A 15,211-nucleotide genomic window follows, 5' to 3' on the forward strand; every position below is an offset into this window, starting at 1 on the left:
AGAGAGTGTGTGTGTGAGTGAGTGTGTGTGTGTGTGAGTGAGAGTGTGTGTGTGTGTGTGTGTGTGAGTGTGTGTGTGTGAGTGAGAGTGTGTGAGTGTGTGTGAGTGTGTGTGTGTATGAGGGGAACAGGGTCACATCACAGGAGAGTGAACTGTCTGTCAGAAATCATAGCACGTCAGCTGTCTTAACCGCGGCTTGTGTACTGCAGCAGCACTGTGTCTGTCACGTGACTCTGTTGCCCTTTCGGGCTTGAACTGATGGTAAAACTAACAACATTATTAACAGTCTTGATAGTTACTTTGAAAGCTGAAGCTGCGATTATGGTAAGGGGCGTTACATTTCCGCTTGTGGTGTTCGGCCAATCACAATGCACTGGGTCAGCTGGCCAATCAGAGCAGACTGCGCTTGTCAAAGGAGGGACTTTGTAGAAAACTAAGCATTTGAGAGAGGCGGGGCATAGAGGACCTACAATAATGTACAGTATTTGAAAAATAATGAGTTTTTTGAACATTAAAGCATGTCAACATATTCTGTTACACCAAATACCGATCTTTAAAAAAGCATTATATGACCCCTTTAACAAGTGATTTGTTTAACATTTACATCATGTGGTGCACTTGAAATAGAATTTTCTTTAACTAGAGGGTTAATAAAGAAAAAGTTACTTTAATCATGTTGTAGTTACATCTTCAAGTTGACTAGTTAAAAATTGTAGCCTATGAAAACCGAGAATTGGTCAAATGTTGGTCAAAAAAATCTATATTTAATTTTTTTGCCATATCACCCAGCCCTAATTGTGGATTTATCTGTAGTCATTACATACACGTATGAAGTGTATATCCAGATTTACAGTTTTATGCAAAAGTTTGGGCACTCCTCTGGTGCTGCATAATAATGTGCCCTGTCTTAACAAGAAAAGATTGTAGTAATATGCCAGTCAGTCTCTCGAGAAAACTGGATAATGTGTTATTCAGACAAAAAAATCTCAGAGGCAACTGCAGGGCACCTCCAAAGAGCTCCAAGAATACCTTGCTGCTGATTTCTCACCACAACCGAACTGCTCCAGAGCTCATGTTCAGGAGTGTTTGCCATGTTCATGTGCCTAAGCAAACCGAACTAAGGGAGAAAATGCACTCACTGCATCACTCTGAACAGCTCCTCAGAAGGATGCCGTGTTACCTGCTGCACATGCTCCAGGGCCACAGGTGTGGCCTGAGTGAACGTCTCCAGGTGAATCCCGTTCCCTGGATCATCCAGGATCAGACAGCCGATGTCAAACCACCTGACGAGAGAGCGTGAACAAGGCTGCTCAGTTTCTCCTATCATGAGAAAAGGAAGCACAACTCTCTCACGAGTGTCTTCAGAGCTCTACATGAAGCTCTTCCCGGCACGTTTGCTTTACTGACTGAATCCCACTCTCACAGATTCCCTCATTATAAACAACAAGGTGCAGATATGATGTGAGAGATGAACTGTGCAGTGATGATAACGGGATTTCTGTGACCACTGCTTCAGTGATGGGAACGCTCTTCACTCTCTTTCTGTTTATAAGTCCTTCCCAGTTTGAATAACTATTTAGTTTTTCTTGCTACTAATATGCAGTCTAATGAGATGCAATGAGTAAAAAGCAATCAACTACCTGATAAATGATTCTTAGCTTGCTTTGTGTGTGTAGCCGCTTCCTCAAACACAATTTTGGGGAAACACGTGTTCTATTAACCAACATTAATCACTGTTATTACAAAATCAAGAGCAATAATAGCAATAATAGAGCAATAATAATAAGATTGCATTCCTACCCTCTAATGAGTTCCTGTTTTTTTACACAATTTATAAACTTTTTGTAGGCTATTTACATGTCAAGTTAGATGCAGCTTCTGCTCCTTTGCAGTTTTAAGATGGCTTTTATTCATGTTGATAACATTTTACTGGTAACAGTATATAGTATTCTGATCGACTGAAGTCATCGTTCTGTGATAACCACATTTGTGAGTGTGCAAAATTGTGTAATTTATAATTATAAAAACTGCCTCTGGATTCAATTCCAGGTGGCAAGTAATGTCCATTAATTTAAAGATTTGGACCCAGATTCAGATCCAGTCTGATGGATGGGACAGCTTTAGAGCTGTGAATAAACCGATCTTACTTGTCTGGGAAGAGTTCTGCGATGAAGTTTTCCACAGAGACCACGGGCTGCTTCTCATGAATGACAGCGGCACGCCGCAGACTGTCGATGCGCTCCTGAGCTCCCTACACACACACACACACACACTTCTGATGAACACGTATGGTTTGAAGTCTCGTGGTTCAGTGTTTCCTGTCATATCTTGTCATGACTCTCCACACGGTGTGCTCACCTTGACCCCTGCGGCGTATCCCATTGGCTGCGGGGCGATGTTGGACTGACCGGCCTCTCCCGTCACCATGGCCAAACCAAACACCTCCTGAAACGCGTCCCGCACCGCGGCCACCTTCACCTCCTTATCTGACGTCACAACCACGTCCATGTCTCCTCCAGACTCTGACACAAACACACAAATCACATCAGCTGCTTTCCCATCAGGCCGAGCGGTTCTGAGCATGCAGAGTAACGGTTCCTGTCCGATGCAGTTCAGTACGGTACGATTACAGATCAATGCACAGACAGGTGTCTCAGCTCAGCTAATGGCACTGTGGTAATGGAGTGGTAAAATAAAAAATAAAATAAAAGTCACATTCCAAAACAAAATAAAAAGTACTCTCCATAGGTGTAATGGTTTTTATACTGTACAAACTGTTAGGGATGCCCCGATCCGGTCAGTCTAAATATTGAGTATCTGCTGATATCGAGTCCTGTATACTTGCATATTCCTATAGGAATGTATGTTTGGTGCACACTTAGAAAGTATAAAAGAAATATATATATATATATATATATATGATGTATGTTTGTGTATATGTATTACAAGATACACACTTTCTATGAATATATGTGAACAAACAGTATAAAGGCATTGGCAGATGTAAACACGTTACAATGGAAGACATTGTAAACAGAATTTTGTGGTCACTATTATGAATAATTGCAAACAAAAGTAGAGATGCGGTTAGAAAGCATGAAGCTCACGTTGTCTAGGCCTGTCACGATAACAACTTTTTGTTGTGCGATATATTGCCCAAGAAATAATTGCGATAAGTGATATTATTGTCATTTTAAGACCATTTTATGCCACTGAATATATAATCATGATATAACAGCATAATAATGCAAGAAGGCCTACACTATGGCTGAGCGGTGTATCGAGTTTGTACGATATATCGATATTTTCTTTATAAGCGATACGATATGAGGCAATACTGTTTATATGGATATACAGTAGTTAGAGCGCATCTGAAAATATAGCTTCTTTTTAAAAGGGTCATATGATGCTATTTCAATTGTTCCTTTCTCTTTGGAGTGTTACAAGCTCTTGGTGCATAAGAAGATCTGTAAAGTTGCAAAGACTAAAGTCTCAAATCCAAAGAGATATTCTTTATAGAAGTTAAGAGTCAACCACGCCTACCTAAAACGGCTAGTTCTAACACGCCCCCACATATCTACGTCACTATGTGGAAATATTAGCATAATGCCGCCCAAATGTGCACGCAAAGAAAGAAGGCGTGGTTTCAGGAACAGCAGTAGTGTTGAAGCAGCATGTCAGGGAGACGCTGTGTTTCAGTGTGAAAGCAAAAGCACTTTATTTGGCCTTCCGGAAGTAGATGCAATTAGGAATCATTGGTTAAGATTTATTTACAACAGAACAGCACAACCCAGATGTTCGAATTTGTGCAACACATTTTTTGAACCTAGAAGAGTACAAGGCTGGCTGTGCACAAAGGTTATTTCTAAAAAAAAAAAAAAGGGTCAATTCTGACTTTGCTATGACAATCTGGCGCTTCTGAATCAGCGACTGTAAGTATGTTTTGTTATTAGTTTAAAATGGTCTACATGTGACAAATAACAAATAATGTGTGATTTTTAACAATATTTTAATTTATTGAAATTAATTTTAATTACATAGGCTACTATTACATATAATTACATTCTAATATTATATGCATTGTAAATTATGCAAAATCACAGCATTTAAATGGTAGAGTTCTCCTTACTTTGTCATATAGTGTCTCTCTCAGTGAATGGGACCACAGTGTGATTTTTAACAATATTTTAATTTATTGAAATTAATTTTAATTACATAGGCTACTATTACATATAATTACATTCTAATATTATATGCATTGTAAATTATGCAAAATCACAGCATTTAAATGGTAGAGTTCTCCTTACTTTGTCATATAGTGTCTCTCTCAGTGAATGGGACACAGATTTTACTGATACTATTAAAATCTATATATTGAATAATATGCGTCAAATAACGTTCTTAGTCTTTTCTTCCTGTGGGGAAGCATCCCAGCCAGAAATTACAATAGTTCACTATGAATTAAATGGAAATTAAATAAAATTAAATACAATTAATTGTGTAACCAAAATACCAATAATGCCCAGAAAAAAAAACTTAACGTGTGACTTTTAATTATAAACAAGCCCGAAATACACAGGGACTCTTATTTTGAAATGTCTACACTATTGCGGGATGATTCTTCAGATGAGAGAGAAAATATGCATTCTTACAACCGTCTAAAACAGTGGTTCTCAACCTTTTGTTTCAGTGGGCCGCACTATGTCCAAGTTCAAGTCTCACGGGCCGCATATCATTTGCATATGACGTCACCAATGCAAACTAACCACATATTAAAGTATCTAAATGATTACAATTAGATTTATTATTATTATTAGAGAGTATAATTCCACTTACCATCAATGGGACACCTGATGTTGTCGGGAGCAGACCAGTTTGGTGAAATTAGGCTCAAAAGGCACAATGAAGTAGCGACTGTAAGTTGCAGTCTGTAAGACGTGCACGGAAACGTGACTTGATGCGCGTCATTACAGAAAATGTGCGTTCGCAAATGTATGTCGATCCAAATATGGAAAGCACTTTTGAACTTAATAATCTGAGGTTTTGTCCAGAGATGTTTCGCCACATTTCTGCAACTGAGGATGACTGTTGCGCGATATGGCTGCGTCCTCTTGCCTGAACATCCATCAGTTCATCTTCGAGTGCGCAGCGGGACAAACCGAAAGTTGCAGCCAAGTCCTTGGTTTTTTCCACCGGGAAAGTGAATGGCTCTCTGATGAAATGTCCTGCAGATTTTATTTTCTCAAAATCAGAAAAATGAGAGATGAATTTTTCCTGCATTTGACTGACAGTTTTAACGAATAGTTCTCTCTGTTGTATGTCCAGTACACCCTCACACGCGTCATTCAGAAGTGGAAAGTGAGTTAAATCACCATCTTTGAGTTGTGCAGTGTACAGCCCTAGCTTCATTTTGAAACTCTCAACACAACCCAACAGGGCATCAACATGTTTTTCGTCACCTTGAAGTTGCAGGTTCAGCTTGTTTAGGAAATCTTTCTCCCTCGCCGATGTCATTAAGAAAGTGAACTATCTTGGGGAGTACAGCCAGAATGCGATGCAAGACTTTTCCACAATTTAACCATCTCACTTCACTGTGCAGAATGAGATCTTCATAAGCACTGTCAATTTCGTCCAACAACGCAATAAAACGGCGGTGTATTAGAGGCCGCGCTCGAATTAAGTTGACCACCTTGACCACGGTGTCCATAACCTCCACGAAGTATCCATCAACTAACTTGCTGCATAGTGCTTGCTGGTGCACAATACAGTGAAATGCCAACAAGTCAGGGCAGAGTTTTCGCATTTCAGCAACGAGACTCTTGTGTTTTCCCGTCATTGAGGGCGCACCGTCAGTAGTGATGGAGACGACTGAGGATGCCGGTATGTTCATGTCTTTGCATGCTTCACTAAGTGCTCTATGAATGTCCTCGCCCCTTGTTCATTCATGTAACGATTTCAACGGCAATAAATCTTCTGTAACCTCAAAAGTCTCTGAATTCACACATCTCACCCAAATGCAAAACTGAGCAACATCTCCGATGTCTGTCGATTCATCCGCAGCCAAACTGTGTGCTGAAGCAGTGGCTAGCTTAGTTTTTAGTTGTTCTGTCAAATTCTCAGACATTTCAGAAATTCGACGAGTAACTGTGTCATTGCTGAGCTGTAAACTTTTTATCCTGCGAATGATCTTGCTCTTGTTGCTCAGATCATCAAACATTGTGATTCCAGAAAACAGTTCTTAACTAGCTCCCCATCACTGAATGGTTTGCCGTGTTTGGCAAGGAGCCAGGAAATTTTGAACATTGCTAATGTCACGGCTTGAGACACTTTTAAGCTAGCTTGCATTGTATTCTGTTCAGCAATGCCATTTTTTTCAAGACTAGTTATCTTGAGAGCTCTTTCCTGCGATCCAGGTGGATAATTCTTGCCAAAAGTTGCATGGTTGGTATCGAAATGCCTTTTGAGATTGTAAGTTTTGCATACACCCAGTATTTTACTACAGAGCAAGCAGAAAGGCTGTCCATCTCGCTCGTTGACAGCAAACTGGTTCTTCCATTCTTCAAGCACTCTCCTACCTTCATTGCTGATGCTGCGACGCTTCTTGTTTGCACGTGTTCCTTCATTAGTATTTTCCTCATCTTTTTTCTCCTCTAACAACAAATTTGTCCATTTTGATCATTAATGGATGACTGTTTTAAATCTGTGTTAACTGTGTAATTGCGTCAGTTCATAGATGCGTCAGTACTGCGCATACCTGAAAACAGTACATGATCACCAAAATTACCAAAAGTTGCATGGTTGGTATCGAAATGCCTTTTGAGATTGTAAGTTTTGCATACACCCAGTATTTTACTACAGAGCAAGCAGAAAGGCTGTCCAATTCGCTCGTTGACAGCAAACTGGTTCTTCCATTCTTCAAGCACTCTCCTACCTTCATTGCTGATGCTGCGATGCTTCTTGTTTGCACGTGTTCCTTCATTAGTATTTTCCTCATCTTTTTTCTCCTCTAACAACAAATTTGTCCATTTTGATCATTAATGGATGACTGTTTTAAATCTGCCAAAGCGCGCGCTTGTAATTGTGTGTTAACTGTGTAATTGCGTCAGTTCATAGATGCGTCAGTACTGCGCATACCTGAAAACAGTACATGATCACCAAAATTATTTTATATGACAAAAAATGTATTGTTCAAACTTTTTTTGTTTAATACATTTGAAAAAAAATATGAATTGTAAAACTATAAGTTTAAATATAAAAAAATAACTAATTATTTTTTTTATTTTTTTTTACGTGGTCAGCATTGTGGGCCGCATTTGCATTTGTGACGGTTGAGAACCACTGGTCTAAAACATATTATATAAAGGTCATAAATTAGACATTGTCATAATTCATCAACTCGAGTTCATAAGCAATCGCTTGGCATAAATGTGCATTGATTGAGAATCACTCTGAAGCAGTCTGAAGCGCGAGCCTGTAGAACGCGCAACAGCGCCGCCTTGTGACACTGCAACGTGCAGCGCTCTTTTTTTAATGAAATCAGTACATGATCACCAAAATTATTTTATATGACAAAAAATGTATTGTTCAAACTTTTATTTGTTTAATACATTTGAAAAAAAATATGAATTGTAAAACTATAAGTTTAAATATAAAAAAATAACTAATTATTATTATTTATTTTTTTTACGTGGTCAGCATTGTGGGCCGCATTTGCATTTGTGACGGTTGAGAACCACTGGTCTAAAACATATTATATAAAGGTCATAAATTAGACATTGTCATAATTCATCAACTCGAGTTCATAAGCAATCGCTTGGCATAAATGTGCATTGATTGAGAATCACTCTGAAGCAGTCTGAAGCGCGAGCCTGTAGAACGCGCAACAGCGCCGCCTTGTGACACTGCAACGTGCAGCGCTCTTTTTTTAATGAAATCATTTTGAAGTTTAATAATCGATAGGCTGTATCGCGATTTATGTTTTTCCATCCCCAAAATATAAGATGACTTAAAATGATCATTAAGACGTTTGTCTTACCATTTCATGTATTGAAGACTTTTTAAGACATCAAATTTAAGAAAACTCACCCGGAGGGATTTTGCTTTATTTGCACACGTGCTCCTTAAATACATTTTACAGTTCGTGCACCTCTATTTTTATTTGCGACTGAAGCGCCCGCACTGTCGAGCCCTGTGTTTGTGAGATATCCGCCGTGTCTCTGCAGTGCACGACGGAACGTCAGCGGGAGGAAACAGTTCTCGAGCACACAGAACCAGCAGATACCAAACGTGCAGGGTGAGGGGAGGTTTACCACTAGTTAATCGATCGCAGATGGTTTCATTATTTAGGGCAGATAAAAAAAGTATGAGGATAAAAATAATAAAAGCAAAAATGTTTCTCCATATATACTTGGGCGGCCGTTAATATACCTGGGCAGCCCACCCAAGTAAAGTCTATATGTGGTAAGCACTGCATTAATTTTTATGTAAATTGAATAGGCAATATATTGCATCACCAAAAATTATTGAGGTCATGTACATATATTGTGCAATAAGTCAATATATTGATTATTGCGACAGGCCTAGCGGTGTCAGAATGCCAGTCTACCTATAGCAATGCATTATGACAACGATGTCTCGACTGCAGATAAATGTAAACGATAAAAGAATGAATGATCGCTACAAACGTGCACATTAAATACACTGAACACGGAAGCTCAAACGTGTGATGTGCTAGAACAGACCTCAATGGTTCTCGCACGTCATGCTCACATATTTGAGCATATCCTTTTCCTTTAAATGGTGGTTGGCAAGCCCACTTAAAGGTGCATACCACCTCCTACTGCACAACACCGGAATGACAGCTGCCTAAAGTAAGGATCGCTTAGGATAGCTGGTACGATCAGTTGAAAAAAATGCTTGATCGTCACCGATCCCGATCCTTTAGATAGGCTCCCTACAAACTGTATTTTCTGTTGCCCTACACCTAAACCTACCTCTTACACAAAACTTCCTGCATTTTTACATTCTCAAAAAAACACCATTTAGTAGGCTGTTTTTTTAAGTCTTTTGAATTACAGGGGACACAGACAGTGTCCTCATAAATCACCTTCATAAATCACTTGTAATACCTCTGTCATACCCATGTCATTATACAAATCTGTGTCCTCATAAACCACATAAACATGCACACACACACACACACACACACACACACAGAGCAGCACTCACTGATGTACGGTGCCATCCCAGGGTCCAGTGTGGTTATCATGGACTCCACAGAGTGTTTGGTTTTATCCAGGACGGTCTTGACCATGGGGTTCCCGGCTACACCCTGAGATCACAACAAAAGAGCATCAGGACGTACACGGGTATGACAGCGCGCCGTCCTGTCCTTACGCTGCATTCATGTGTCCAGTACCTTGATGAAGCCCCATAATCCACCGGGTGCGCTGTCGTCCGCAGCCACTCTGGGGTCTTCAGTGTCCTCAGGAAACGTGATGGGCGAGCTGACATCTAACCCTCCAGACACCGGCTGCTGCATCATGGGATTGGTGATGATCCCTGCTGAAACACAATCACATCTGAACTACAGGATACTGCTGACCCATCATCCCCTTACAGGCGACGAGTGCTTGAGGTTATTGATTTGCATAACACATGCCCAAAGCATCTCCATATAAGGGCTTTGTGACTGATTGAATCCATGTTTCTGAACGAGTCACTTGCTTCACTCCTGAATGAATCAGCCATTTTGAACAAATCATTTGAATGAATGATTCACTCACTCATTATGACAGGGAGTTGCCGCCAACTACTTGTAATTTTAGTTTCAAGCGTAAATACACCAAAATGCCATTTCAGGTGCAGTTTCATTGGCACTTCTGCAGTGCAAAGATGGATATTGTTGATAGTGGATAAATTTGATAGGCAACAGCCTATATTGTCTTCTAATTGAATTTGATTAAATGTAAGAATTTGACATGATGCATGCATTTTATTAGGTGACATACATTTAATTCGGTTTGTAAAAAATGCTTGTATAAAGGTAAAAAATGCCTTTGGAAATCAACTTTTAAACAGATTCATACAGATAAAGCAAAATGAAATTCCAGGACTTTAAAGGACTTTTTTGGTTTTCAAGGACTAAAATCCTTGAAAGATCTCACTTATCAAACAATATTGTTACTATTATCTTTCAAATTCGAATAAATAAACAAATAAAACGGTATAAATAAAATTCAGCACATGCAAAGCATGCAATGACTGTGGAAATTTACAACATTTGAAAGGATACTATGGTAAAGTTATCGCTTTACTTTTTCAAAGTGATTTTTTTGGTTTTATTTTCATGAATATATGATTGACCTGAAGAATGAATATAGCATACACTTGGAAAACTATGAGCTATATCACGCTCATAGACACTAGGGTTGTGAAAATACATTTAGCTCACGAGATGAGACAAAATACAGACACTTGGTTGACTAGAACAAGACAATATTTTAATACTATTTTAAAGAAACTTTCAATTACAACACATTTGTCTTTTAATCACAAAATGCAAAACAATGCAGTAGTATTTTTAAATGTTTTAACTAGCTAATTATAGGGCCGTAACTAATGATTATTTTGCTAATCAAGTAATCTACTGATTATTTTGACAATTGAGTAATCTGATATTTTTTTTGTAATAAAAGTAGACCCAAGTGGAAAAACAGGCTTTAATATGACTATATTTATATATAAACTAACAATGAGGCAAAATGTATTTGTTCAAATAAAGTATTAAAACCAAGTAATCACATGGTTTTATTGAACAACACTTAAAATACATAATGTAATATGCCTATACATAATATGAACAAAACCAACTTTAGTAAATTAAGTATTATAACAAATACCTGCAGAGGGCACCAACAGACTGGTGATGTTTCACTTTACAGCATTATTCAATGACATTTCAGTCCATTTAATTTTAATATCTGGCCACATGCAAACTCAGAGCGAGGGTTTGGACTTTTATTTTGAAATCACGATGTACAACAAAATGCATATTTATAAATATTATAAATATGTATTCTCCTGTATAAATGATTTACGTTATGAATCTATGGAGATAACGAGCACTGTTTTCCCAGATGAACGTTAAGCAACCCAAACTCACAGCACATGCAGAGGAAGAGTTTGTGGAGAGCTGCTGAGATGCAGATGTGTTTCACGCTTGTAAATGATAACAGTGCAACACAAAGTGCATCAGACTTTACATGCGTTCCCAAATGAACCCCAAATAAACAGCACATGTAATAAAAGGCCGAACAATATAATGCAAGCACTATCAAAGGTTTTACCACAGACTCAACTTTATACTGATATCGCAAAACTGCTTTTCACCTCAAGGAGTAATATCACGAGATCTCGTGCGCTCCCGAAAGTCGGGAGAAATGGCTCTGTATTTATATCAGACTCACTGCATTGTTAATTTTGTGTGAAAAGATGTAAAATGTAAAAGATCATTTCTATCAATGTTTTGAACCAAGCACCTGTGTGAATATGAAAAGCCTCGGGGGTCGATATCACACACATCTGTCACACATCTTCAGTGAGCGGATCTCAGAAGGTTGTGGCTAATGCTAAGAGTTCAGACCTGGCATGGGTGAGGCGCTGGAGAAGCTGGGCATCAGTGGCGTCTGAGGGGTGCGGCCCGCGTGGCCGCGGGTGATGTCATATCCTGCACTCACAGAGAAGCCGGTGCTGGGCGGGCCCATGGGCGGGGCCGAGAGGACGGGGCCACCGTACGGGCTGCTCAGAGAAAGAGGAGGAGCAGAAGACTGCATGGAGGTCAAAGCCACTGGGGGAACAGGGCTGGAGAAACCTCCCGGGGCAAAAGCTGAGACGCCGGGGGAAGTCTGAGGACCGGAGACACCTGGACACAAGAAGAGCACACATGAACCACTGATACAGCCGTGTCAGACACCAGAGCGCCTTCGTCAATGACCTGCACCATCTGCTGACTGCAGCCAAACCACAAACTATTACACAACGACGCACCTTCGTCAGGGCAGACAGCTGACTGACATACTTGAGAATAAAGACCAGGCGCACGATCGGTTCACATCTTCGCTCAAGTCTAAACGCCCATTCACACCAAGCACGATAACTATAAAGATAACAATAAAGATTTAGTTCTAAAAATCGTTCTCAATATTAAAGAAGAGCAGAGTCCACACCACAGCTATAACGATGAAGGCACAGAGAAACAATATCGTTGGAATCACTTCCAGAACGATTCTTTCCAGCTGATGAACGCTAAAAACAGCCAATCAGAATCAATCCTGCTATAACGAGCTCAAGAATTTAAAGCAGCAGACGAGTGTGCGCTTAGAATAAACAGACGACATCATCCGCTGGTGTGGACACTAATGTAGTTATATTTATAGTTATTGTTCTTGGTGTGAACGGGGCTTATGGCTGATGATACATGGGCAACTTTTTAAGCAATGTTGCCGTCAACGGGCAACCAGGTGAGACACAGGGCTCACAACTGATCCAGATAGAAATGTGTGCCCATTCTCAAAGGGAATGAGCCCAAGCAACATTGCTCAAAAAGTTGCCCCTTGTATCATCAGCCTAAATTTCACAACGATACACGTACTCCAAACAAAACTTGAACATGTGCGCCGTGCCCAGTTAACGCATTCAGATAGCTACCGTGATTAAATACAGAAATAATAATATAATTTTGATTGTTGTTTCTGCCTTGATGACACATCTGAAAAAAAGCCGATCTATATGTCGGAAGAATTTTTTCGCAAATATCTGGTAAATATTCAGTCTACTCGACTGACCAGTTTTTAAGACAATAGGCAAAGTAAACAATGGCACATTCATGAGATAGACACCAATGTAAATATACGCATCATCACAGTTCTGAACATTAGCACAATGTATTTTCTGAATTCAGTTGATATAATAGTTGAGTTCAAGCATTTTGTCCCTCTTTATCAGGCTATTTCAGATCTACATCACCCATTCCAATACGATAAGAGCATGATCGTGCGTGTTTATGTGGTTTATGAGGACACAAATTTGTATAATAACATAGGTATGACATAGGTATTACAACGAGAAGGTGATTTATGAGGATATTTTCAGTGTCCCCGTAATTCAAAAGGCTTATAAATAATTCAGAATGAGTTTTTTTGAAAATCTAAAAATGCAGAAAGTTTCCTGTGAGGGGTAGGTTTAGGGGTAGGGTTGGTGTAGGGCAATAGAACATACGGTCTGTACAGTATAAAAACCATTACGCCTATGGAGAGTCCCCACAAACCATAAAAACAAACCAGTGTGTGTGTGTGTGTGTGTGTGAGAGTGTGTGAGATAGAGAGAGAGAGTGTGTGTGTGTGTGTGAGAGAGAGAGAGAGTGTGTGTGTGTGGTGTGTGTGTTACCGCTGGCGGGTGCTGTGGTGGGTGGGGGTGGTGGAGGGGTGGTTGGTGGGGTGCTCTCTATGCCGCTCTCTTCCATCATCTTCACTCTGAAGAACATCAACAAACTGTGGTGTCAGTAAATATGACAAGCAGAAAATGATCCGAATGAACATACAGCATTAAGCTGAAACTATCATCTGATTGATGGGAATAATCTGGACTGACTGCAAAAATATTTTCTTGATTTGCTTAAAACAAAGAAAAATATCAGGTCAGGCTCAGAAAAAATATTGTGTTCCCTCTGACACTATCACGGATTTTATTTGTGTTTTATGACTTGAATCATTCGTTTTAATCAATCCTTTCCAAACCGTTCACGCTCATGAAAAACAAAACGCATAGCAGTTTCACACAAGCTCGGTTTCATTTGATTATATCTGATTCTTTAACCACTCTATGTGCACATTTAACTAATTAACTAGTTATGAAAAATAGCCTGTTAAAAATGATTAGCGCACCTGCTCCAGACCTAGTAGGCCATCTGACATCTCATACAGTATATTGGTGACACAATACTCTCTGTTTTTGCTCAATTTGGCCAACGAAAATATTTCCATAAAGCCACAGAACAGCTGTTGTGTGTCTTCCAGCAACACATAGCAGTGATTCGTTTCTCGAGTCATATCTTTGTCTTGTTGTTGAGAAGCCTTGTTTCAGGATGAATGCATCAAAACACGAAGAAAACATGCAGATGTCAAAGGGAAAGCAGTATTTGTTCAGACCCTGCTGGCCAACATTTCTCGTGTTATAAGCAAAAACACACCATTTTCATACGTTTTTCAGAGAACAAGACTTAATATCATACGTCCATTGCTTCTCATAAGTGAAAATGTTTAGCTAGTTTCTGGAGAACAATCATCTTCGCAGTGTGAGGGACATCAATGTTGATCACATGTTCATAATGAGTGGCTTTATTAATAACACGACGAAGGTGATGGCTATGACTGTGTGGTGTTTATAACGGACACTGGTCGAGTATTAGTCCAAACACACACATTACACCGCGATTATCTCACTCACAATCTGAGACTGTTTGACAATAACGCTGTGAACTCATCATAAACCTGCTGCTGGTCTCAGGATCGTCTCTGCGAGTTCAGCTGCACGCGCTACCACACAGTCTGATGTATGTGTATGTGTATATGTATATATATGTGTGTGTGTATGTGTGTGTGTATACGGTATGCCGCTACTCACCTGACGCAAACACAAGCCGAGTGTAAATGTTAAGCCGGAGCCGATAACACTGAGGGCCCGGCCGCGCCTCCCTGCTGCTGGTCTCAGGATCGTCTCTGCGAGTTCAGCTGCACGCGCTACCACACAGTCTGATGTATGTGTATATATATGTATATATATATATATATATGTGTGTGTGTGTATGTGTGTGTGTATACGGTATGCCGCTACTCACCTGACGCAAACACAAGCCGAGTGTAAATGTTAAGCCGGAGCCGATAACACTGAGGGCCCGGCCGCGCCTGCTGATGACGTCACGCAGTGCCACGTCTGACTCTGAGGCGACAGAACAGTGACGTCACTGCTCAGCCGTTATTCCGAGGTCGTAAGAACACGCCAAACACACGTTTACAAGATAACCGACACCAGAGTGATTAGCTCGGAAGGTATGTCTCATTGTTCCGTTTTAGCGAATCAAACAGTTCATGCTCATGAAAAACAAACAAACCACAGCAGTTTACATGTTGCCTTTCACACGAGCTCTGTTTCA

At 39.9% G+C, this 15,211-nt stretch overlaps 1 protein-coding gene across 3 annotated transcripts in view; it reads right to left on the reverse strand.

Annotated features, from left to right (window-relative positions):
• LOC107572184 (protein PRRC1) overlaps positions 1 to 14,944 on the reverse strand; it is a 17,001-nt gene extending 2,057 nt beyond the window's left edge. Inside the window, exons 1-8 of one of the 3 annotated variants that reach the window (XM_016258602.1) lie at positions 14,897 to 14,944; positions 13,445 to 13,532; positions 11,645 to 11,924; positions 9,419 to 9,564; positions 9,229 to 9,331; positions 2,359 to 2,522; positions 2,148 to 2,251; positions 1,181 to 1,283 (exon numbers count right to left, since the gene is read on the reverse strand). In XM_016258602.1, coding sequence (XP_016114088.1) covers positions 1,181 to 1,283; positions 2,148 to 2,251; positions 2,359 to 2,522; positions 9,229 to 9,331; positions 9,419 to 9,564; positions 11,645 to 11,924; positions 13,445 to 13,525 — 981 coding nt within the window. In that variant the 5' untranslated portion in view covers positions 13,526 to 13,532; positions 14,897 to 14,944. Of the gene's footprint in view, positions 1 to 1,180; positions 1,284 to 2,147; positions 2,252 to 2,358; positions 2,523 to 9,228; positions 9,332 to 9,418; positions 9,565 to 11,644; positions 11,925 to 13,444; positions 13,533 to 14,682; positions 14,752 to 14,896 lie in introns of those variants that run through there. The other 2 variants (XM_016258604.1, XM_016258603.1) reach the window with 2 other exon arrangements.
• Between the last annotated feature and the right edge of the window lie 267 nt (positions 14,945 to 15,211).

The sequence above is a fragment of the Sinocyclocheilus grahami genome, unplaced genomic scaffold (assembly GCF_001515645.1).
Source record: "Sinocyclocheilus grahami isolate Dianchi unplaced genomic scaffold, SAMN03320097.WGS_v1.1 scaffold1713.1, whole genome shotgun sequence".
Classification (NCBI taxonomy): Eukaryota; Metazoa; Chordata; class Actinopteri; order Cypriniformes; family Cyprinidae; genus Sinocyclocheilus; species Sinocyclocheilus grahami.